At 41.2% G+C, this 24,548-nt stretch overlaps 1 protein-coding gene across 10 annotated transcripts in view; it reads left to right on the plus strand.

Annotated features, from left to right (window-relative positions):
• Positions 1-24,548, plus strand: part of LIN52 (lin-52 DREAM MuvB core complex component) — a 118,132-nt gene that overhangs the window by 1,623 nt on the left and 91,961 nt on the right. For 4 of the 10 annotated variants that reach the window (XM_054665705.2, XM_063792687.1, XM_054665699.2 and 1 more), the window contains exons 2-5: positions 6,511-6,585; positions 11,231-11,286; positions 13,093-13,159; positions 16,446-16,529. In XM_054665705.2, the coding sequence (XP_054521680.1) occupies positions 6,511-6,585; positions 11,231-11,286; positions 13,093-13,159; positions 16,446-16,529 (282 nt within the window). 10 annotated transcript variants of the gene reach the window in all.

Below are 24,548 nucleotides of genomic sequence, written 5' to 3' on the forward strand. Positions count from 1 at the left end.
CATTTATTGAAAGATTGATTAGATATATGCAGAAATAATATATTACTTGATCTTAAGTTTTAAGTTTAACCGAGTCTTAAATTTTGTGAGCGCAGGTACATACTGTATTAGAAATTATGGCTGGGCGTGGTGGTTCACACTTCTAATCCCAGCACTTTGGGAGGCTGAGGCAGGCAGATTGCCTGAGCTCAGGAATTGAAGACCAGCCTAGACAACATGGTGAAACCCCATCTCTACAAAAAAATACAAAAATTATCTGGGTGTGATGCCACAAACCTGTAGTCCCAGCTACTTGGGGGGGCTGAGGCAAGAGAATCTCTTGAGCCCAGGGGTTGGAGGCGGCAGTGAACCATGTTCATGCCACTGCACTCCAGTCTGTGTGACAAAGCGAGACCCCGTCTCAGAAAAAAAGAAGGAAAAAAAAAAGAAATTATGGATGTTTGGAGTCAAAAGAGATTCTCCTGCCTGGGTGCTCTCTTGCAAAAATGTCCTTCTCTTGCCAGAAAGAAGGGCATTTAAAAAGTCAGGCAAGGGAATAGGGAGTTATTGTTAATGGGTACCAAATTTCAGTTTGGGAAGGTGAAAGAATTCTGGAAATGAATGTGATGATTGCACAATTAATGTACTTAATACCACTGAAATGTATACTTAAAAGTTATTAAAATGGTAAAATTTATGTATATTTCACCACAGTTGAAAAAAAAAAGCCAAGTAATACAAGTAGAAGTAATTGTTATTAAATTTTTTAGTTTATTTTTAAATTGCTTTTACAAACTTTGGGGATTTTAGAGATGTGTTCCTTGAGTTTGATTTTTTCCCCCTGTCATCTCTCAATTTAGTTTCCTTTCTTTGGCCAGGAAGAGTATTAAAAACATTAAATTTGGCTTGGCGTGGTGGCTCACGCCTGTAATCCCAGCACTTTGGGAGGGCGAGATGGGTGGATCACGAGGTCAGGAGATCGAGACCATCCTGGCTAACAAGGTGAAACCCTCTCTCTACTAAAAAATACAAAAAATTAGCCAGGCGTGGTGGTGGGTGCCTGTAGTCCCAGCTACTCAGGAGGTTGAGGCAGGAGAATGGCGTGAACCCGGGAGGCAGAGCTTGCAGTGAGCCGAGATCGCGCCACTGCACTCCAGCCTGGGACAGAGCGAGACTCCATCGCAAAAAAAAAATAAATAAATAAAATAAATAAATAAATAAATTTTTTTCCTTTTCTAGCCATCTCTATGGTCACTTTATTTGCACTCTTGATTTTTAAGTTTTCATTCTCATCTCTTACAAAGTTTCACTCCTCTCCACCTAATGTTTTCTTTTTAATCTGAAAAAATCAAGTCAAGCACTTTGAACTTAAATTCAGCTTCTAAATAAGTATCTCATTCCAAAATATTCCACGGCCTAGCTCTTTCACTTCTATTTTTAGTGTTCCACCTGTCACTGTCTTTAAAATTTAATTCAGATAATATTTATTTTAATATGTTTGTCATTTACTCTTTTGTCTTTTTCGTGATAAATTTGCTGGAGCGTCTTTGAAAAGGAGAAAACTGAAATTCAAATACAGCCATCTAATTACTTAATTTATGAGAGTAAGACTCACAGCAGAGTCTTGAGTTCTATCCCAGACTGTGGTATCATAAGGTCACCCATGTAGGTTATTAGATTGTACCCCCAATAATTTTTTTTTAACTTTCTTTTAGAGACAGGGTCTCTCTCACTCTATTGCCCATGCTGAAATGCAGTGATATGATTATAACTCACTGCACCCTCAAAGGCTCAAGCGATTCTCCCATCTCAGCCTCCTAAGTAGCTGGTACTATAGGCTCACACCACCATGCCCAGCTAATTTATTATTATTATTATTTATTTTGTTTTGAGACGGAGTCTCACTCTGTCACCCAGGCTGGAGTGCCGTGGCATGATCTCGGGTCACTGCAACCTCCGCCTCCTGGGTTCAAGTAATTCTCATGCATCAGCCTCTCCAGTAGCTGGGATAACAGGCACACGCCACCACACCTGGCTAATTTTTGTATTTTTAGTAGAGACGGGGTTTCACCATGTTGCCCAGGCTAGTCTTGAACTCCTGACCTCAGGTGATGCACTCACCTCGGCCTCCCAAAGTGCTAGGATTACAGGCGTGAGCCACCATGCCCCACCTTATTATTTTTTATAGAGATGGAGTCTCACTATGTTGCCCAGGATGGTCTCAAACTCCTGGGTTCAAGCAATCTTCCTGCCTCGGCTTCCCAAAGCACTGGGATTCCAGACATGAGCCACTGTACCTGGCCCAATAACTTTATTTTTGTTATGGTTGAACATTCCTCAGAAATTGGTAACAAAGAGAAGCTAATTTTTGGATGCTTTAATTAAGGCAATGTATTAGTTGAGTTCTTTACAATTAAAATGCCATTGGAAATTCCTTTGGAATATTTGGCAAAACAAATTCAGTTTAGAGAAAAGTACATTTTGTACGTATGTATATTTTCTGGGGAGTGAGTTCATTTTATTTCCCAGATTTCCAGAGATGTGGTTACCCAGAAAATGTTAAGAACTGCTGTTTATAGCATTAAATGAACTAGTTATGCAACTGGTTAGCATACTGAGCATACAATAAAAACTCAACAAATGTTAATATTGAGTACTACTGTGTGCAAGGGAAGAGTGGAAAAGAAATGATGTCAAAGAATTAGGCAGAGGCTGAGTAAGATTTTATAGAGTGTGGTAGATACACATTCACAGATTTAGCTGGGAGGAACTCTAAGCTGGAGAGTGACACAAACTGATTGACATTTAAAAAAATCAATTCTGGCCTCTTTATGGAGAATAGATTCCGGGGGTGTGAAGGGGAAAGGGTAAGAATGGGAGCAGAGAGATCTGTTAAGAGGCTGTTGAAGTAGTCCAAGAAAGAAGTGATGGTTCCTTGGGTTATTTGATTTCAGGGTGTATTCTGAAGGTAGAAATGACTAGATTTACTCATGGATTGGTTATGGAAGGGTGAAGGAAAAGAATGCATGAAGGATGACATCTGGGTTTTTGATCTGAGAATTGGAATTTATGGTAGTGTTATTTCTTGAGATGGGAGAAGATTGGGGGAATATGGTTTTGAAGATAATTAGGTTTAAAGTTTAAGTGGGGATTTTTTTTTTTTTTTTTTTTTTTGAGACAGGATGTGGCTCTATCACCCAGGCTGGAGTGCAGTGGTGTGATCTTAGCTAACTGCAGCTGCCACCTCTGGGCTCAAGCCATCCTTCCACCTCAGCCTCCCAAGTAGCTGGGACTACAGGCTGACACCACCACACCTGGCTAATTTTTTTGCTTTTTGTAGAGATGGGGTTTCACTATGTTGGCCAGGCTGGTCTCAAACTCGTGAGCTCAAGCAATCCACCCACCTCGGCCTCCCAAACTGCTTGGATTACAGGCGTGCACCACTGCATCTGGCCTTAAGCAGTTTTTTCATATGTAAATAGAGAGGGATTCAAATAACCACTTGGACATAAACCTTTGTAGTTCTTTAGAAAGGTTGGGAATGGAAATATAAATATGGAGTCATTGGCATACAGATGAAGATAAAGTCCTCATGTTGAAATAGGGGAGTTCCCTAACCGCAGGACATACGACAGAGGTGTGGCTTGTCTGTGTGCACTCAATCCTCTTATGGGAGAGGGAGCATGCAGATGGGCAGGTGTAGGAGTCAGGGCGAGCACTTTTGGGCTCCAGCCCCACGGTAGCATCTAGGGGTGGGTGCCTGCAACTCCCAAAGCCCAAGTGGGCATGTATAACAGTGCACTCTTTTTTTTTTTTTTTTTGAGATGGAGTCTTGCTTTGTTGCCCAGGCTGGAGTGCAGTGGTGTGATCTTGGCTCACTGCAACCTCCACCTCCCAGGTTCAAATGATTCTCCTGCCTCATCCTCCCCAGTAACTAGGATTACAGGTGTGTTCCCCCATGCCTGGCCAATTTTTGTATTTTTAGTAGAGACAGGGTTTCACTATGTTGGCCAGGCTGGTCTTGAACTCCTGACCTCAAGTGATCCACCCATCTTGGCCTCCCAGAGTGCTGGGATTACAGGCATGAGCCACCGTGCCCAGCCAGAGCACTCTTTTAGCTTTGCTGTCTGCAGACGCTTAAGTGTTAAGTGGCTCAGTGCCCTCTTGGTACCGCGGTCCTTGTCTGGTGTCCAGGAAGAATCAGGTTGCACATGGACTTGAAGGATGGTAAATGTACGAGTTTTATTGGGTGGTGGAGGTGGCTCTAAGCAGGCTGGATGGGGAGCTGGAAAGGGGATGGAGTGGGAAGGTGATCTTCCCCTGGAGTTTGGCTATCTGGCAGCTGATCTCCTCTCTGACCATCCCCAGCCAAACTCCTCTTGGCATTCAGATGCTCCTTCTCTTCTCTCTGCGGTTCCTCTGCCCTTCTGTTCATCTCCTTGTGGAGCCTGGAGTTTGGGGTTTACATGGGTATAGAATAGTGGGGCATGGTGGGCCAAAAGGCAACTTTTGGGCATGAAAACAGGAATGCCTGTTCCCATTTTGGGCCGCAGGTTTCCAGGCTTGAGGTGGGGCCTTTGCTTGGGAACCACCCTCTTCTTCTACCCAGTATTTTCCTGTTTTCTGTTTGTATCAATTTATACCATTAAAGTGAGGTAGAGAGTGGAGCCAGTGTAGGATGTGGCCTGAGTGGAAAAGGAGAAGGAAAAAGGAGAGTCAATGAGGTAGGAGAGAAACCAGCATAATAGTTTTATAGGAGAGGGGAGTAGTATTTCAAGGAAAATAGTCAGTGTGTGGATGGTGCAAAGAGATCACATGAGACAGAACAGGCTGGGCGTGGTGGCTCACACCTGTAATCCCAGCACTTTGGGAGGCAGGTTGATCACCTGAGGTCAGGAGTTCGAGACCAGCCTGGCCAACATGGCAAAACCCCATCTCTACTAAAAATACTAAAAATAAAAAATTAGTGGGCATGGTGGTGTGTTCCTGTAATCCCAGCTACTTGGGAGGCTGAGGCAGGAGAATCACTTGAACCTGGGAGGCTGAGGTTGCAGTGAGCCTAGATCACGTTATTGCACTCTAGCCTGGGAGACAAGAGCGAAACTCCGTCTCAGAAAAAAAAAAAAAAAAAAAGACGGAATAGAGAAATGACCACTGGATTTGGCAACATAGGTCATAGATGCCTTGACAACAGCAGTTTCTATGTATGTAGGGACAGAAGCCTGATTGTCGTACATTTAGGAGAGAGAGTGATGTGAGGAAGTAGGGACAGCAGAAAAGACATCACAAGAACTTTTTCAGTGAAGGGGGTATGGAAGAGGTCATGGGGTCAAGAGAGAGGGTTTTTGGTTTTCTTTTCTTTTTTTTTTTTAAAGCAGTGTCTCACTTTGTCATCCAGGCTGGAGTGCAGTGGGACAAACAGCTCACTCACTGCAGCTTCGACCTGCCAGGCTGAAGTGATTCTCCCACCTCAGCCTCCTGAGTAGCTGGGACTACAAGGGTATACCACCACGCCCAGCAGGGTTTCACTGTGTTGCCCAGGCTGGTCTTGAACTCCTGAACTCAAGTCTTGGCCTCTCAAAGTGCTGGGATTATAGGCATGAGGCACCCCACCTGCCCTGGTGTTTTTTGTTTGTTTGTTTGTTTGTTTTTTTGAGATGGCATCTCATTCTGTTGCCTGGGCTGGAGTACAGTGGTGCAATCTTGGCCCACTGTAACCTCTGCCTCCCGGGTTTAAGCAATTCTCCTCCCTCAGCCTCCTGAGTAGCTGGGATTACAGGCGCCTGCTACCACACCCAGCTAATTTTTTGTATTTTTAGTAGAGACAGGGTTTCACCACGTTGGCCAGGCTGGTCTCAAACTCCTGACCTTGTGATTCACCCGTGTTGGCCTCCCAAAGTGCTGGGATTACAGGCATGAGCCACCATGTCCGGCTGGGGTTTTTTTTGAAACACAGAAATTCTGCAACCAGCTTGATTGGTACTGCTCCTTTTTAAAGAGATTTTTAAAGAGTTACTTATTTTGTAAAGTTTTATTTATTTTGAAGCTAGTCAAATTTAGCAGTGGGGGGTTGTATACCAACTTTAGTGACACTGAGATGAGGCTAGAGAAGGTAGAAACTGATGGTACATGAGAAAGATGATATTCAAATGATGTCCTTGATAAAGCAAGAGAAGATGGCATCTAGAGTGCTATCAGAAGAGTCTGTTTCATGGAAGTAGAAACACTTAATTCATTGTAACTGGAGGAAAGCACAAGAGTATGAATGAAGATGCAGGTGGGTTCATTGATACTCATTTTTCTTAACACTCCCAATAAAATATCATTCCCATTCATAGATTGAAAGAGTGAGGTTTGGTAAGGGAGAATGATTTATTTGTATTCTATCACGGACCAGTGGCATCAATAGTTACAGAACTCATATCTCTAGACTTCCAGGTGAGTGTTCCAGTTTATGTCCTTTGAGATTGAAGTATCATATACATTAATGTGTTTCCTGTCTTCTTGGTTCATCTGGATGTTTTGTTCTAGGGACAGATCTGGAAGCATCTTTGCTAAGTTTTGAAAAACTTGACCGTGCCTCACCAGATCTTTGGCCAGAACAATGTAAGTTTTTGCCTTCTTTATATCAGAGTCAATGCAGGAGAAACAATGTTACTTTTTAAAGAGATTTTTAAAGAGTTATTTATTTTGTAAATTTTTATTTATTTTGAAGCTAGTCAAATTTAGCAGTGGGGGGTTGTATACAAACTTTAGTGACACTAACGTTAATAAGTTCTGATAACAGGCTGAGCTTGTTGGCTCATGCCTGTAATCCCAGCACTTTGGGAGGCCGAGTTGGGAAGATCACCTGAGGTCAGGAGTTTGAGACCAGCGTGGCCAACATGGTGAAACCCTGTCTCTACTAAAAAAAAAATAGAAATATTAGCTGGATGTGGTGGCACACGCCTGTAATCCCAGCTACTCAGGAGGCTGAGGCATGAGAATCTTTTGAACCCAGGAGGCGGAGGCTGCAGTGAGCAGAGATTGTGCCACTGCACTTCAGCCTGGGTGACAGAGTGAGACTCTGTCTCAAAAAAAAAAAAAAAAAAAAAAAGTTCTGATAACCCATTACCATCAGACCAGGCTGAAGAGTTATCATTTAACTTTAATAATTAAAGTTTTATTTTATTTCAAAGAGAAGAGATTGAAGTCCAGTGTTAAGAATAGCTGTTTGGTGGTTTAATTTGTTCAGAACACAGTGTGACTCAGAAAATAAGGAGCCTTTAAACAATAATAATTATTTTGTTTGAACCAGAGTCTCTCTCTGTCGCCCAGGGTGGAGTGCAGTGGTGCACTCGGGTCACTGCATCCTCTGCCTCAGGGTTCAAGCGATTGTCCTGCCTCAGCCTCCCAAGTAGCTGGGACTACAGGTGCATGCCACCATGCCCGGCTAATTTTTTGTATTTTTAGTAGAGACAGGGTTTCACCATGTTGGCCAGGCTGGTCTCGAACTCCTGACCTCAGGTGATCCACCTGCCTCAGCGTCCCAAAGTGCTGGGATTACAGGTGTGAGCCACCGTGCCTAGCCAACAATAATTATTATTATTATATATATGTGTATATATATATATATTTTTAGACGGAGTTTCACTCTAGTTGCCCAGACTGGAGTGCAATGGCCCAGTGTTGGCTCACTGCAACCTCTGACTCCCAGGTTCAAGCGATTCTCCTGCCTCAGCCCCCAAGTAGCTGGGATTACAGGCACATGCCGCAATGCCCGGCTAATTTTTTGTATTTTTAGTAGAGACAGGGTTTTGCCATGTTGGCCAGGCTGGTCTCAAACTCCTGATCTCAGGTGATCCACCCACCTCGGCCTCCCAGAGTGCTGGGATTACAGGCGTGAGCCACCATGGCTGGCCATTAATTACTTTTTAAAGCTACATTTATAGGCTGGGCATGGTGGTTCATGCCTGTAGTCCCAGCACTTTGGGAGGCCAATGCAGGTGGATCACTTGAGGCTAGGAGTTTGAGACCAGCCTGGCCAACATGGCAAAACCCTGTCTCTATCAAAAATACAAAAATTAACTGGCCGTGGTGGTGCACACCTGCTATCCCAGCTACTCAGGAGGCTAAGGCACGAGAATTGCCTGAACCCGGGAGGCGGAGGTTGCAGTGAGCCAAGATTGCACTATTGCACTCGAGCCTGGGTAACAGAGAAAGACTCTTTCTCAAAAAAATCCCCCAAACTACACTTATTTGTTTGTTTGTGTATTTATTTATTTGAGATGGAGTCTCGCTCATGTCGCTCAGGCTGGAGTGCAATGGTGCAATCTTGGCTCACTGCAACATCCGCCTCCCTGGTTCAAGCGATGCTCCTGCCTCAGCCTCCCGAGTAGCTGAGATTATAGGTGCCCGCCACAATGCTCAGCTAATTTTTGTATTTGTAGTACAGACGGCTTTTCACCAAGTAGGTTGGTCTTGAACTCCTGACCTCAGGTGATCTGCCCACCTCGGCCTCCCAAAGTGCTGAGATTTTAGGAGTGAGCCACCACAGCCAGCCCCCAAAACTACATTTATAAGAAATTCACATAATACTGAGATATATAAAGCGTTTTCTCACCTTTTTCAATCACTCTTTTTTTTTTTTTTTTTTTTTTTGAGATGGAGTTTCACTCTTGTTCCCCAGGCTGTGCAGTATAATGGTGCAGTCTTGGCTCACTGCAACCTCTGCTTCCGGGTTCAAGCGATTCTCCTGCCTCAGCCCCCCAAGTAGCTGGGATCACAGATGCATGCCACCACACCTGGCTAATTTTTGTATTTGTAGTAGAGAAGAGGCTTCACCATGTTGGACAGGCTGGTCTTGAACTCCTGACCTCAGATGATCTGCCTGCCTCGGCCTCCCAAAGTGCTAGTATTAGAGGCCTGAACCACTGCACCTGGCCCACTCTTATAACGTTAACCACTGTTAATCGTACAAATCCTTGTAAAAGGTACAACTCCGGCCAGGTGTGATGGCTCACGCCTGTAATCCAAGCACTTTGAGAGGCCGAGGTGGGCGGATTACCTGAAGTCAGGAGTTTGAGATCAGCCTAGCTAACATGGCGAAACCCCGTTTCTACTAAAAATACAAAAAATTAGCTGAGCGTGGTGGCACATGCCTGTATCCCAGCTACTTGGGAGGCTGAGGCAGGAGAATCGCTTGAACCCGGGAGGCAGAGGTTGCAGTGAGCAGAGATTGCAGTGAGCCGAGATCACTCCATTGCACTCCAGGTTGAGCAACAAGAGCGAAACTCTGTCTCAAAAAAAAAAAAGGTACAAATCCTTTTGACCTATTTTATACAGATAAGGAAATAATAATTTTTAAAGTATGTATAAGAGGGATTTTTTTTTCTTCATAATGTTGGAGTCATATGCATGTGGCCTGCCACTTAACTTACTCCACATGTGAACAGTTCCATCTTGGTATGTGTATGTCTACTTCATTCTTTTAAATATATTTCATTGTATGGATATATTATAGTTTATGTATTCATACATTATTTGGAAACTTAAGTTATATCTACTTTGTAGTTTGTTTTTTTTTTTAATTTGAGCAAGGGTCTCACTCTGTCACCCAGGCTTTGTGCAGTGGCGTGATCACAGCTGACTACAGCCTCAACCTCCTGGGCTCAAGTGATCCTCTCACTTCAGCCTCCTGAGTAGCTGGGACCACAGGCATGTACCACCACAACCAGCTATTTAAAAAATTTTTGGGGGGACAAGATCTCACTGTGTTGCCCAGACTGGTCTCAGACTCCTGGGCTCAGGCTGTCTTTCCACCTTGGCCTCCCAGAGCGCTGGGATTACAGGTGTGAGGCACTGTGCCTGGCCTATATCTAGTTTTTGACTTTACAGACAGTTTACAGACAGTTTATCAGTGAATACCCATGTACACATATCTTCATATACATGGAAGAGGATAACTGTATGAGGGCCCCTTTCCTCACATACTAGCCAGTATTAGATGTTACTAATCTATTAGTTTCATTTTACATTTCCTTTTTGGTGAGATTGAACTTTTTTTTTTTTTTGAGATGGAGTCTCGCTCTGTTGCCCAGGTTGGAGTGCAATGGCGTGATCTCAGCTCACTGCAACCTCCACCTCCCGGGTTCAAGCAATTCTCCTGCCTCAGCCTCCTGAATAGCTGGGACTACAGGCACATGCCGCCACACCCAGCTAATCTTTTGTATTTTAGTAGAGACGGGGTTTCACTGTGTTGCCCAGGCTGGTCTCCAACTCCTGAGCTCAGGCAAAGATGTTATTTTAATTATATATTTTTTTTAGAGACAGAGGCTCATCCTATCACCCAGGCTAAAGTGCAATGTCACGATGATAGCTTACTGCAGCCTCCAACTCCTGAGTTCAAGCCATCCTCCTGCCTCAGCCTCCTAAGTAGCTAGGACTATAGGTGTGCATTACCATGCCCAACTAACTGGTTTTTTTTTTTTTTTTTTTTTTTTTTTTTTTTTTGAGACAGGGTCTTCCTCTGTTGCCCAGTTTGGAGTGCAGTGGTATGATCATGGCTCATTTCAGCCTCAACTTCCCGGGCTCAAGCCTTCCAAGTAGCTAGGACTACAGGGGCACATCACTACGCCTGGCTAAGTTTTGTATTTTTTGTAGAGACGGGGTTTCACTATATTGCCCAGGCTGGTCTCCAACTCCTGAGCTCGAGTGATTCACCCGCTTCAGCCTCCCAAAGTGCTGGGACTACAGGCATGAGCCACTGTACCCGGCCCGTTTTTTAATTTTTTGTAGAGTCTGGGGTCTTGCCTTGTTGCCCAGGCTGATCTTTAAGGGATCCTCCTGCCTTGACTTCTCAAAATGCCCAGCCCTGATTTTTATTTTTCTGCATTTTAATGTGATTCTTTCTGTGAGAAATTTAAATAAATAAAATTGGATTGACAGAACAGCATCTCTAAAAAGGCAGTTTAAACTTTCTGGTAAGAGATATTGTATTTTACCACCCTCCCAACCAGCTAACTCCTGGTCCTTCCAAGTTCAGTTGAGGCATTATTTTCCTTGAGAAGCTTTTTATGCCCCCTGGGTCTGACTTAGCTTGCCATTTTTTGTCTTGCCATAGTCCTGGCATCTTTCTTTGAGGACTGAAACAGTGTTATAGTTATTGGTTTATTCTTTCTCTTCTTCTAAACTATAAGAAAACAGACAAAGCTGTTTTCTTATTATTTGGATCTTCTATGCCTGAGCAATCATACTTATTGAATAAATAAAGTTTTGTTTTTCTTTTTAGTACCAGGTGTTGCTGAATTTGCAGCTTCCTTCAAAAGTGTAAGTAATATCCCTTACCTACTGAGGTCAATCCAAAGTTTCGCTCCTGAGTAAAAGCTCAGATCTCTGTTCTTTATTTTATTTTATTTTATTTATGGCAGAGTCTCACTCTTCGCCCAGGCTGGAGTGCAGTGGTACGATCTTGGCTCACTGCAACTTCCACTTACCAAGTTCAAGCGATTCTCCTGCCTCAGCCTCCTGAGTAGCTGGGATTACAGGTGCCCACCACCACGCCCAGCTAATTTTTGTATTTTTAGTAGAGACGGAGTTCACCATCTTGGCCAGGCTGGTCTCGAACTCCTGGCCTCAAGTGATCCACCTACCTCAGCCTCCCAAAGTGCTGGGATTACAGGTGTGAGCCACCGCGCCTGGCCTTTTAAAATTTTTTGTGGAGAAGAGGTCTCACTATATTTCCCAGGCTGGTCTTGAACTCCTGGGTTCAAGTGATCCTCCTGCTCCAGCCTCCCATAGCATTAGGATTACAGGTGTGAGCCAATGTACGTGTTTTTGTTTTTTTGTTTTTTTAATGTGAAAAATAATACCTACTTTATAGAGTTGATTTGGAGGTAAATGACTTGATGCATGTAAAGTGTTTTGCTTGTCACATAATAGGTTCTGAGTACATTTTAATTAAAAAAAGAGAAAGACGCAAAGCTGAAATAATGTTTCTCAACCCTACCTTTTGTGCATGACAGAATCATCAACATGCAGCTATGGAGCTCTTGAAAAATGCACTGTAACAAATGAGCACCAAGAAAAAAATTAATTAAATATAAAAAAAGAAAAGCACATATGAGGAGTCCCTTGCTCTTCTTTTTCCACTGGACCCTTCCCTACCCCTCATATTCTAAATCATTATGTCTGGAGTGTGGCCAAGGCATTTATAGTTTTAAAAGTTACACAGGTGATTCTTGTGTGCAACTAGCATTAAACTGCCAACCCAGAGCTATTCTAAGAATGGGCTTTCTTTCATAGTTTTAAGTTCACTTTCATAAATGAAAAATTGTAAAATTCTGAAGTTTCCTAAAACCTCTACAATAAAATTGTGAAATTCCAAGTGATGACCATTCCAGACTTCTCTCACTTAAAATGAGGATTTTCTCATTCTTGATTCTTCTTTGAATCTCCCCTATGCCAGAGAATGTTACTTACTGATTAGTGTTTCAAACAGTTGAATTGGAGGCTTTCACCAGAACTGAATTTCAAGTAATTTCATTCATTGCTATACTAACTTGTTAGGCATAAATCAGTAATAGTGATCATACCTATTCTTCCACAGTAATTTCTCTGAGACTGACTTTCAAGATAAGCCATGTTTTTTGCAGTGACTATTTGTAGGCCATATCTAAACCTGGAGAAATCCAGGTTTTTGAAATTATAATCTGCCAGTATTTCCAAACAACCTGAAGGCTATGTGACAAGCTGCATTTTTTCTTTTTCTTTTTCTTTTTTTTTTGAGACAGAGTAATACTCTTACCCAGGTTGGAGTACAGTGGCACGATCTTGGTTCACTGCAACCTCTGCCTCCCACATTCAAGAGGTTCAAGCAATTCTCGTGCCTCACCCTCCCAAGTAGCTGAGATTACAGGTGTGTGCCATCACGCCTGGCTAATTTTTTTTGTATTTTTAGTAGAGATGGGGTTTCCCCATGTTGGCCAGGTGGGTCTCGAACTCCTGACTCCTGACCTCAAGTAATCCGCCCACCTTGGCAGCCACCGCATCCGGCCCAGGCTACACTTCTTATAAGAATAATAGGGTCTCCTCACACTTTTTATGTGTCTGAATGGATATATTATTTTTTGACAGCCTATTACTAGTTCTCCACCCAAATGGATGGCTGAGATAGAACGTGATGACATCGACATGTTGAAAGGTAAGTGATGCTAGTTACCACTTTTAACTGGATATTTATGTTTTTCCATAGACCACCTCTCTATTTTTTTTTTCTGTTTCCTTACAAGTATTTTTGGCTTCAGACTTCTCATTTAAACCTCCTTATTTGTAGTTTTTCATGTCTGCAATGCCCTTCTCTACCTTTTCCATGTGTAGAAATCCTGCCAATTCAAGACTCAGTCATAGTGAATTCTGCTGCTCGTGCTAAATTCTTCTAATGTGAACCTGATTTTGTATAATACAGTTAACGAATAGCTCTAACATAAATTTTTTCATTTAATTCCCATAAAGGTCCTGTGAGTTGGGTATGATGATATTCAAAGTTCATAAGTTAACCAAGATAGAATGAGTTAAAATTTGGCTAGGCGTGGCTCATGTCTGTAATCTTAGCATTTTGGGAGGCCGAGGTGGGCGGATCACCTGAGGTCAGGAGTTTGAGACCAGACTGACCAATATAACGAAACCACGTCTCTACTAAAAATACAAAAATCAACCAGGCATGGTGGCAAGCTCCTGTAATCCCAGCTACTCTGGAGGCTGAGGCAGGAGAATCACTTGAACCTAGAAGATAGAGGTTGTGGTGAGCAATAGTTCCACTGCACTCCAGCCTGGCTGACAGAGCAGGACTCTATCTCAAAAAAAAAAAAAAAGTTAAAAAATTTTAACTCTGTTTTTTTTTTTTTTTTTCAGACGGATTCTCGCTTTTGTTGCCCAGGCTGGAGTGCAGTGGTGCGATCTCGGCTCACTGCAACTTCCGCCTCCTGGGTTCAAGCGATTCTCCTGCCTCAGCCTCCCGAGTAGCTGGAATTACAGGCATCCCCCACCACGTCCAGCTAATTTTTGTAGTTTTAGTAGAGATGGGGTTTCACCATGTTGGCCAGGCTGGTCTCAAACTCCTGACCTCCAGTGATCCACCCACCTCGGCCTCCCAGAGTGCTGGGATTACAGGCGTGAGCCACCACGCCCCGCGTAAACTCTGCTTTTTTAAGTCTAGCCTCTTTCCATTATAACACAAGTGCCTTATTTAGAATTTACTGCCATATATTGTCAGTACTATTAAATGACAGCCTCTTAGTGGGTTAAGACCTATTTTTTATTTTTTTATCCCATCAATTTCTTCTATAAAGAATACTATAAGTAGTGAATATTGTTGTTTGATAAATGATTTGAAACTCAATCACAAAGTGGAAATTTAAATTAAAAAACATTAATTTTCCATGATTTTGCCCTACTTTATTTATTTTATCATCCTTCTGGTGATAAGATTCATGATGATTGTGAAGTAATAGACTGAAATTAAGGTAAAAACCTGGGATTTTTGAGGTATTTAAACAGCTGAACATATCAAGAAAGTCTACTTATGCTAGGTGTAGATAATGACTGTGGCATGATAAATGAGATAAAAAAAAACACCTTTATTTGATTTTAGAAGTAATTCATTGTTCTTTATGAAATGCTTAAATGCAGATTCCCTCCTCCTGCCATGGAAAAATTAAGTCTCAAGGGCATCTCAGGTTCATTCTTCTAATGTTTCAAACAGACATTTATATAATATCTCATCAGCATGTATTTCTTAAGGCAACTTTAAATTTTTAGTGAGGGATCATAGCATTATATTCTATGCAAACTGACCTGTGTCTTAAACCTAAAAGGAATTGGGTGCTATTTAAATAAAAATTCAGGAAAGAACATTTTTAAGTATTGTCTTTGTGTGTGTGTGTGTGTGTGTGCAAGAGACTGGAGTTTTTTTTATTACTCAGTCTCCCCGAGAATTTGGGGATCAGAGTTTTTAAGGATAATTTGGTGGGTTGGGGGGACAGTGAGTTGCTAGTGCTGATTGATCGGGCTGGAGATGAAATCACAGGGAGTCAAAGCTGTCCTCTTGCACTGAGTCAGTTCCTGGGTGGGGGCCACAAGATCAGATGAACCAGTTTATTGATCTGGGTGGTACCAACTGATCCATCAAATGCAAGGCCTGCAAAATATCTCAAGCACAGAAACACCCAACAGTGAAACCGCCATTGCAGAATTGTAACTGTGATGGTGAAAGAGATCTGACCTAACCAACTCCATTTGCTCCTAACCTCCAACAGTATGCTGTCTTTTTACTTAGTAAACTTAAAGATTTTTATAGGAATTTGATTTGAAGGGAAAGTTTAGATTTTTATTTAGTCTTTGTTTTCTAAACTTAGGGAAATGGGGAATAGTAAATGTTTTGTTGCCACTTTATTATAAGTTGAAATAATGTGGACTTACAATTAACAGTGGAGACAGTGTCCATTTTGTCAGATCAGATCTGTCTTCAAGGCTTTCTTAATGCTATCAAAAGACAAGGTTTTACATTTTAATGATGTATTCCAAACAAATGTTATAAATAATGTTTCCTGAGGATGAATCACTTAATTTGTTACTTTATTATTTTTTCTTTTTTTATTTGAGAAAAGGTCTCACTCTGTCACCCAGACTGTAGTGCAGTGGTGCCATCATGGCTCACTGCAGCCTTGACCTCCTGGTGATCCTCCCATCCCAGCCTCCTGAGTAGCTGGGACTACAGGCATACACCACCATACCCAGCTAATTTTATTTTATTTATTTTTATTTTTTTGAGAAGGAATCTCACTTTGTTGCCTAGGCTGGAGTGCAGTGGTACAATCTCAGCTGTCTGCAACCTTTGCCTCCTAGGTTCAAGTGATTCTCCTGTTTCAGCCTTCTGAGTAGCTGGGACTACAGGCGCCCGCCACCACACCCAGCTAATCGTTCTATTTTTAGTAGAGACAGGGTTTCGCCAGGTTGGCCAGGCTGGTCTCAAACCCCTGACCTCAGGTGATCTGCCTGCCTTGGCCTCCCAAAGTGCTAGGATTACAGGCATGAGCCACCACGCCTGGCTGAATTTTTGTATTATTTTTATACAGGTGAGGTATCATTGCCCAGGCTGGTCTTGAACTCCTGGGCTCAAGTGATCCTCTTGCCTTAGCCTCCCAAGTAGCTGGGACTGAAGGCATGTGCTACCATGCCTGGCTAATTCTGTTTTTATGCTAGTTCTTTTCTTATTAAGTGGGTAAGCTTATCTGAGGAATTTTGCAATAGTGGGAAAATTCCCTGATTTGTGTGTGTGTAAGATTGGGGGAGGAGTTACGGATCCATTTTCTACTTATTCAGTGGTAATTAAGCTTGAAAACTTGTATAACAAGAGTTCCCAACCCAAGTAAGTTGCTACTAGAGAAGAGTGGAAAGAAATGATGTTGAAATAAATGATTCTGTTTCAGAACTGGGGAGTCTCACCACGGCTAATTTGATGGAGAAGGTTCGAGGCCTACAGAACCTAGCCTATCAGCTGGGGCTGGATGAGTGTGAGTACCCCGATCGCATTTGTTCAGGGGTGTATTCCACCCTGAGCTGTGTATTCCACCCTGAGCTCCAGTTATAATTCAGAAAGTATATTAGGGAAAAGAGAAGCATTCTGAAGGTAAGAAGTCAATCTAATTCATTGACTTTTTATGGTGGAGTGTGGTGGAATAATTACTGGATTTACTAGGTAACAAATTATTTTTCTTTATACAGTAAAAGTATATTGAAATCCCTTCAGGTTATTATCTCATTTTTAAATAGACAGAGTCTTACTATGTTGCCCGGGCTGATCTTCAACTCCTGGGCTCAAGTGATCCTCCCACCTTAGCCTCTGAAGTAGCTGGGACTACAAGCATGTACCACCGTGCCTGGGTAATTTAAAAATTTTTTTGTAGCGACAGAGTCTCACTATATTGCCCAGGTTGGTCTTGAACTCTTGGGTTTAAGTGATCTTCCTGCCTCAGCCTTCCAAAGTGCTGGGATTATGAACCACCGCACCCAACCAGCATTTTACTTTACAAATAAATTTAAGGCTGGCCACAGTGGCTCATGCCTGTAATCCCAGCTAGTTGGGAGGCTGAGGATGGAGAATCACTTGAACCTGGGAGGCGGAGGTTGCAGTGAGCCAAGATCATGCCACTGCACTCCAGTCTGGGTGACAGAGTAAGACTCTGTCTCAAAAACAAGAAAATTAATTTAAAATTTCTAATTTTCAACTGATAGTTGTCACTTCCTCAGACCTCTTTATCCTTCCTTTATTTCTATTACTGTCATCAGCAGTTGGCTTTCTTTTACCAAGAAAACATTTTTGAATTGGTTATGGAATCAAGAAATAGAGAACAACAAACTGCTTCAAGATATGGTTGTTAGCTGCTCTGCTAAGTTCACTCATTAGTACCTAACTCTTCTGTATATACTGGTAATTTATTTCTTATGATTAAAGTTTATACCTTGGCAAAATTACTAGTTACCATGTATGTCATGGACCTCCTTGATTTATAATGAAAAGGCAAATCTGTGATTAGTAAATTCATGAATGTGAGACTTTCATAGTCGATTTTGTTCCTTGATTTTGTTTCTAGCTTTGGATAATAAATGCTGTAATGATCATTGTGATCAAGGCTTTATCTCTTTGTGTCAATGTTTTTCAATGAAGTAAATGTTATGTTTGTTATATCAAGAAGATGCTATATTACCAAATAGATTTGTCAGTAGTATTATCTATAGTTATAGCTGAAATTGTGGTTCCTCTAATTAGTTTCTCTTTTTCTGCTTTCCTACTGAGAAAGGTAATGAAGTATTTTTTCCTGCTTTTTATTATTTATACCAAAGTAGAGTGAACGGAATAATGACCCATGGCCCAGCTTCAGTAATCAACATATAGCCAATCTTGTTTTACTTATAACAATTTCCTGTAGCTACTTTAAAGCAAATTCCAGGCATCATATTACCCCATTGCTGAGTAACTTTATATGTGTTTCCAGAAGACAAGGACTCTTACTTTCTTTTGCTGTTTTGTTTTGTTTTGTTTTGAGACAGAGTCTTACTCTGTGGCCCAGGCTGGAGTTCAGTGGTGCGATCTCGGCTCACGGCAACCTCCATCTCCTGGGTTCAAGTGATTTTCCTCCCTCAGCCTCCTAAGTAGCTGGGACTACAGGCATGCACCATGATGTCTGACCAATTTTTGTATTTTTAGTAGAGATGGGGTTTCACCCTGGTGGCCAGGCTGGTCTCAAACTCCTTACCTCAAATAATATGCTCACCTTGGCCTCCCAAAGTGCTGAGATTACAGGCATGAGCCACCACACCTGGCATATTGTTTTTTTTCCTTTCTCTTCAGGAACAGTGGCACAAAATGTAAGATTTTTTTTTTTTTTTTTTTTTTTTTTTGAGATGGAGTTTTGCTCTTGTTGCCCAGGCTGGAGTGCAATGACATGATCTTGGCTCACTGCAACCTCCACCTCCCAGGTTCAAGCGATTCTCCTGCCTCAGCCTCCTGAGTAGCTGGGATTACAGGCATGTGCCACCAGGCCCAGCTAATTTTGTATTTTTAGTAGAGATGGGGTTTCTCTATGTTGGTCAGGCTGGTCTCGAACTCCTGACCTCAGGTGATCTGCCCAACTCCGCCTCCCAAAGTGCTGGGATTACAGGTGTGAGCCACCGGGCCTGGCCAGTTTTTTTGTTTTTTGTTTTTTGTTTTTTGTTTTTTTTTTTTTTAAGAGACTGGGTTTTTCTATGTTGCCTAGGCTGGACTTGAGTTCCTGGGCTCAGGCAATCATCCCACCTCAGCCTTCTGAGTAGCTGAGACTACAGGCACAAATCACTGTGCCTGGCTTTTTCTTTCTTTTTTTTTGTTTTTGAGACGGAGTCTCGCTCTGTCGCCAGGTTGGAGGTTGAAGTGCAGTGGCGCGATCTCGGCTCACTGCAACCTCCACCTCCTGGGTTCAAGCGATTGTCCTGCCTCAGCCTCCCAAGTAGCTGAGATTACAGGCTCATGCCACCATGCCTGGCTAATTTTTGTATTTTTAGTAGAGACGGGGTTTCACCATGTTGGCCAGAATGGTCTCAATCTCCTGACCTCGTGATCCACCTGCCTCGGCCTCCCAAAGTGCCAGGATTACAGGAGTGAGCCACTGCGCCCAGCTGGCTACTGTTATTTTTTAAAAATATAACAATAGTTTCATTATTATAACTAAAATTTTTTTAACAAACTTAAATATCATCAAATAGCCAATCAGGGTTTAGATTTCTGTAGTTGACTCATAAATGCCTTTATACAGTTCATTTTTTGAGTCCGGATCTAAATAAGGTTCATATACTGTATTTGATATGTCTCTGAAATCTTTTTTAGCCTGTCATACTTCCACCTGCATTTTATTTCCCCTTGTCATTTGTTAAACCTAGTCATTTGTTCTGTAGATTTTTCAAAATCTGGGTTTTGTTGATTACATTCCTGTGGTAGAGCTTAACATGTTCACCTATCCCTTTTTTATCTGCTGATTGTTAGATCTAGAAGCTTGCACAGATACAGGCTTGATTTTTTTTTTTTTAAATTTTGATAAGAATATTTCACAGTTGGTGTTGGGTACATTATGTGTGCTGGTCTTTCTTTTCGTGATACTAAGATTAATAGTTGATGGATTCTAGATCTAACTATCAGGAAATAAAAAGGGATAGGTGAACATGTTAATTAAGCTCTACCACAGGAATGTAATCAACAAAACCCAGAATTTGAAAAATCTACAGAACAAATGATTAGGTTTAACAAATGATGGGGAAATAAAATGCAGGTGGAACTATGACAATCAGATTTATTCATTGTAATATTCTTCATCAGTCTTATACCTAGAGTAGCAGGCTTTGATCACAGTCTAGATTTACTGTTTTATTATAGGTTGCAAGGTAGTAATATTCTGTCATTTCTCTCATTGACTAGAATTTTTCTAAAAAGGACTGTATCTTATCAACTATTTGGTTACCTCGAAAACTGCTTCTACTGGCATGATGGGATAAATGATTCTTTTTCTTTCTTTATTAGTTTTCAGAATAATGAGTTTGTTCCCTAAGCATCAGTAAAGTTTATTTTAATGACTTTCAATGGAATCAAAAACTTGGTGTGGCATTTGTTATTTTTTTAAATCCACACAATTAAAGCCATTATTACTGCTAACTGTATTTCTAAAAACTTAAGGCTTTGGGGGTGGGGGTTTGAAGTCATTTAATTCGGCCACCTTCAGCACTAAACCAAAACTGTATAAGAGAAATGCTTGTTTCTGCGAAATGAGTCCCATGAGCACAGCTGAGATTGTTCAGAAATATCTTCTAGCTCAAAATTTGGTGTTATTTCAATTTCCATAGCATTGCTTTGCAACTGATTGCCGTTTTCCTTGACCATCGTGAGTTTAGCTGACATGAAATAGCTTTAAAATTTAGAATGAGAAACAATTACATTGATGTGTATTGAACTTCTTACATACAGTCTCTCTTTGTTTTATTGTGTGTAGTGTATTTGCATAAAAACAAGATTTTTTTTTTTTTGTCCTTACAGATTATTCATCTACTCTAGGGGTTGGCTTTTACTTGACACCCTAATCTGGTGTTTCGATGTCTAAATCCTCTTTCCTGCATTAATTGAGAGGATGACATGGGTGAAAAATAAGCAGTAGGAACTGATGAATCCCCAAGGACCAGTGATCCTGTTTTTATGCAAATATCTGCACTGATAAAGATGATGGAAAGAAAAAAAATGCAAAAAATATTTGTCCTCAAAACATGATTGTTTGTCACTTCCCAAGAGCATTGTTAAATGTTAGTATAAAAATTATATGAACCTTCTAGGGCTGATAGTAACTAGGTTGTGTCTTTTGGAAGATGAGTGCTACCCTTTGAATTGGTACATGATTATGCCTCAGATAACCCTTTTGGTGTGCAAATTTTGGAATGCAGTAACTTTTCTTATAGGGATTTATAGTCTCTCAGATGATTGAGGCCTCTTGGCTTGATTTGGGCAGTTAATTTATATGAAATTCCCTTGAAATATATAGAAATATTTAAAAAAGTAAAACTCTGCCTTAGCATATGAAGAATTCCATTTCTATTATTTCCATCTGAGCTCAGAGTCCTCCCTCTTTTACTGGAACTATGTTACAGTCACCTTCTAGCTGGTCCCTCTGCCTCTCAACTAGCCTATTCCAATCTATCTTGTTACTGCTGCCGCATTGTTTTTGTGTTTGTTTTTTTGAGACAAGGTCTCTCATCCAGGCTGGAGTGCCATGGCCTTATCATGGCTCACTGCAGCCTCGAACTCCTGGGCTCAAGGATCCTCCCACCTCAGCCTCCCAAGTAGCTGGGACTACAGGTGCAGTGCCACCATATCTGGCTAATTTTTTTGATATTTTGTAGAGACGAGGTCTCACTATGTTGCCCACACTGGTCTTGAACTCCTGGGCTCAACCAGTCCTCCCTCCTTGGCCTCCCAAAGTGCTGAAATTACAGACATGAACCACCATGCCTACCCCAGCCTGATTTATTATTTATTTGTTTGTTTATTTTTTGAGGCAGTGCCTTGCTTTGTCTCCCAGGCTGGAATGCAGTGGTGCAGTCTTGGCTCACTGCAACCTCCACCTCCCAGGCTCAAGTGATTCTTATGCTTCAGCCGTCCAAGTAGCTGAGATTACAGGTGTGCACCACCATGCCCAGCGTTTTAAAAATATTTTTAGCAGAGATGGGGTTTCACTATGTTGGCCAGGCTGGTCTCGAACTTCTGTCCTCAAGTGATTTGCCCGCCTGGCCTCCCAAAGTGCTGGGATTACAGGTGTGAGCCACCACGCCCGGCCCCAGCCTGATTTTTTGAAGTACATTTTCTTCTCTTTGTCTTTTGCTCATAAATCATTGGTACTACTTCATTACCCATAGGATAAAATTTAGGCCCCTTAGTGTGGCATTCAAAATCCTTTGCATTCTGGCCCTCGCCGGATTACTCTAGCCTTCTTACATCTCCTCTACCAAAACACATGCACTGTCTCTGTCTGAAGCTTTGGGAAATTGTTCTTTTTCTGGGTAGTTGGTGTTTTAGTGATGAGATGTAATATTTGAAGGTCTTATTTCTGGAATGTCTTCTCTTATGACAGTGGATGGTCAACAGCACAGAATAAATACAGTGTGAAACTTGTTGATGATCGCTTGGTTTATCTTCTACTTGAACCCTACTCCATCACTATTATTACATGCTTATGATCCTGATTTAGACCTGTAAGTTTCAATACTACATTGCTTCCTTTATTCCTAAGGTTCATTATCATGAATCCTATTGAATACTAGTTCTCAGCAGTTTTTACCCTCTCTTTCTGGAATACTTCCCCATCTTCTTAGTTCTACTCATGCTATTCCTTTTTCTCAGTAAGCTGTCCTTCTATCAGCTTTCCCTTTTCATCCTTGATTTAGAAAGTGAGTGTTCTCTCTGGCCTCTCAAATTGCCCCTAGAGCAGTTTGTTTGTTTGATTTGTAAGGTGCTTTTACCATTCTTCTTGGAGATTTTTGGTACATGTCTCAGTCCTTGGACTGATTGTAACTTTTTAAGATAAGAATCATATTTTTACTTTTTCAGCCCATAGTCCATAGATTTTTTCCCCCATCTCTGAAGACCACAGACCAGTTAGTAGTCATGCAAATGACCTACTTACTAGCTATCTTTGAAATATTTTTAAATAAAATGTGAAAACTGGGAAAGCAGAGGATTGTATCATTTGAAACTATGGCTAAACCTTGGGACCCTGATACATTTGGTTTTTTTCTCTTTTTTTTTGGTAACAGCTTTATTGAGATGTAATTCACATAGTCTATAATTCCCCATTTATAGTGTGCAATTCAGTGATTTTTGTATATTCAGAATTTTGCAGTCACCACCACAACCAATTTTACAACATTTTCATCACCTGAAAAACCTTGCACCCATTAGCATACACTCCCCATTACTTCCCAAACTCCCCAGACCTAGGCTGTTACTTACTGGCTTCATGTCTCTATGGATTTGCCTCGTCTGGACATTTCTTGTAAATGAAATCATATAATATGTGGTTTCTTGTGACTGGATTCTTTCTGTTAAGATAATGTTTTCAGTGTTCAATTATGCTATAGCATGTATCAGTGCTTTCTTTCTTTTTATGGCTGAATAATATTCCATTGTATAGATACGCCACATTGTATTTATCTACCTGGTGATGGGCATTTGAGTTGTTTTCACTACTTGGCTACTTCAGATAATGCTGCTGTGAACATTCAGGTTCAACCAAAACACACAACTTTTTGGGTAAACATGTTTTCATTTTCTTAGGTTTATAGCTAGAGGTCGAATTTCTGGGTCATGTGGTAACTCTATATCTGATCTATTGAGGAACTGTCAGACTGTTTTCCAAACTAGCTGAACCATTTTGCATTCCCACAAGCAGTGTATAAGGGTTCCAGTTTTCTCACACCCTTGCCAATACTTGTTATTTGTATTTTTTGTTTTTTTAATTATTATCATGTCCATCATAGAGGGTATGAAGTAGTGTCTCATTGTGGTTTGGATTTGCATTTGTCTAGTAATAATGGTGTTTAGCATGTTTTCATGTGCTTATTATATATCTTCTTTGGAGAACTATCAATTCAGATCCTTTGCTTATTTGTAAATTGTATTGTTTGTGTTTTTATTATTGAATTGTAAGACTTCATTATATATTCTAGAAACATATATGTTATTATCAGATATATGACATTATCAGATATATGACTTGCAAAAGTTTTCCCTCATTCTGTGGGTTGTCTTTTTACTTTCTTAATGGTGTCCTTTGAATCACAAAGCTTTAAATTTTGATGAAATCCAATTTATCTATTTTGTTGTTGCTTGTGTTTTAGTGTCCTACCTGATAAACCATTGCCTAATCCAGGTTCTCAAAAACTTATGCCTGTGTTTTCTTTTAAGAGTTTTATAGTTTTAGATTTAGGTCTTTGATTCATTTTAAGTTAATTTTTATATTTGGTGTGAGATAGGGATCTAAATTAATTCTTTCGCATGTGGATATCCAGTTTTCTTAGCATCGTTTGTTGAAAAGACTATCTTTTTTCTATTGAATTGTCTTGACATCCTTGTAAAAAATCAGTTGGCAGCCAGGCATGGTGGCTCACACCTGTAATCCCAGCACTTTGGGAGGCCAAGGTGGGAGAATTGCTTCAGCCCAGGAGTTTGAGACAAGCCTGGACAACAAAGTGAGACTCCATCTCTACAAAAAGATTAAAAATTAGCCATACATGGTGATGTGCACCCATAGTCTCACCTACTCAGGAGGCTGAGCCTGGGAGGTTGAGGCTTCAGTGAACCATGATCACACCTCTGCACTCCAGCCTGGGCTACAGAGAGAGACCCTGCCTCAAAACAAAAAAAATTAGTTGGCCGTAAATGTGAAGGTTTATTTCTAGACTCTCATTCTATTCCATTGATGTAATCTCTATCCTTATGCCAGTAATTCACTTTCTTGCTTACT

Source organism: Pan troglodytes, chromosome 15, assembly GCF_028858775.2.
Source record: "Pan troglodytes isolate AG18354 chromosome 15, NHGRI_mPanTro3-v2.0_pri, whole genome shotgun sequence".
Taxonomy (NCBI): domain Eukaryota; kingdom Metazoa; phylum Chordata; class Mammalia; order Primates; family Hominidae; genus Pan; species Pan troglodytes.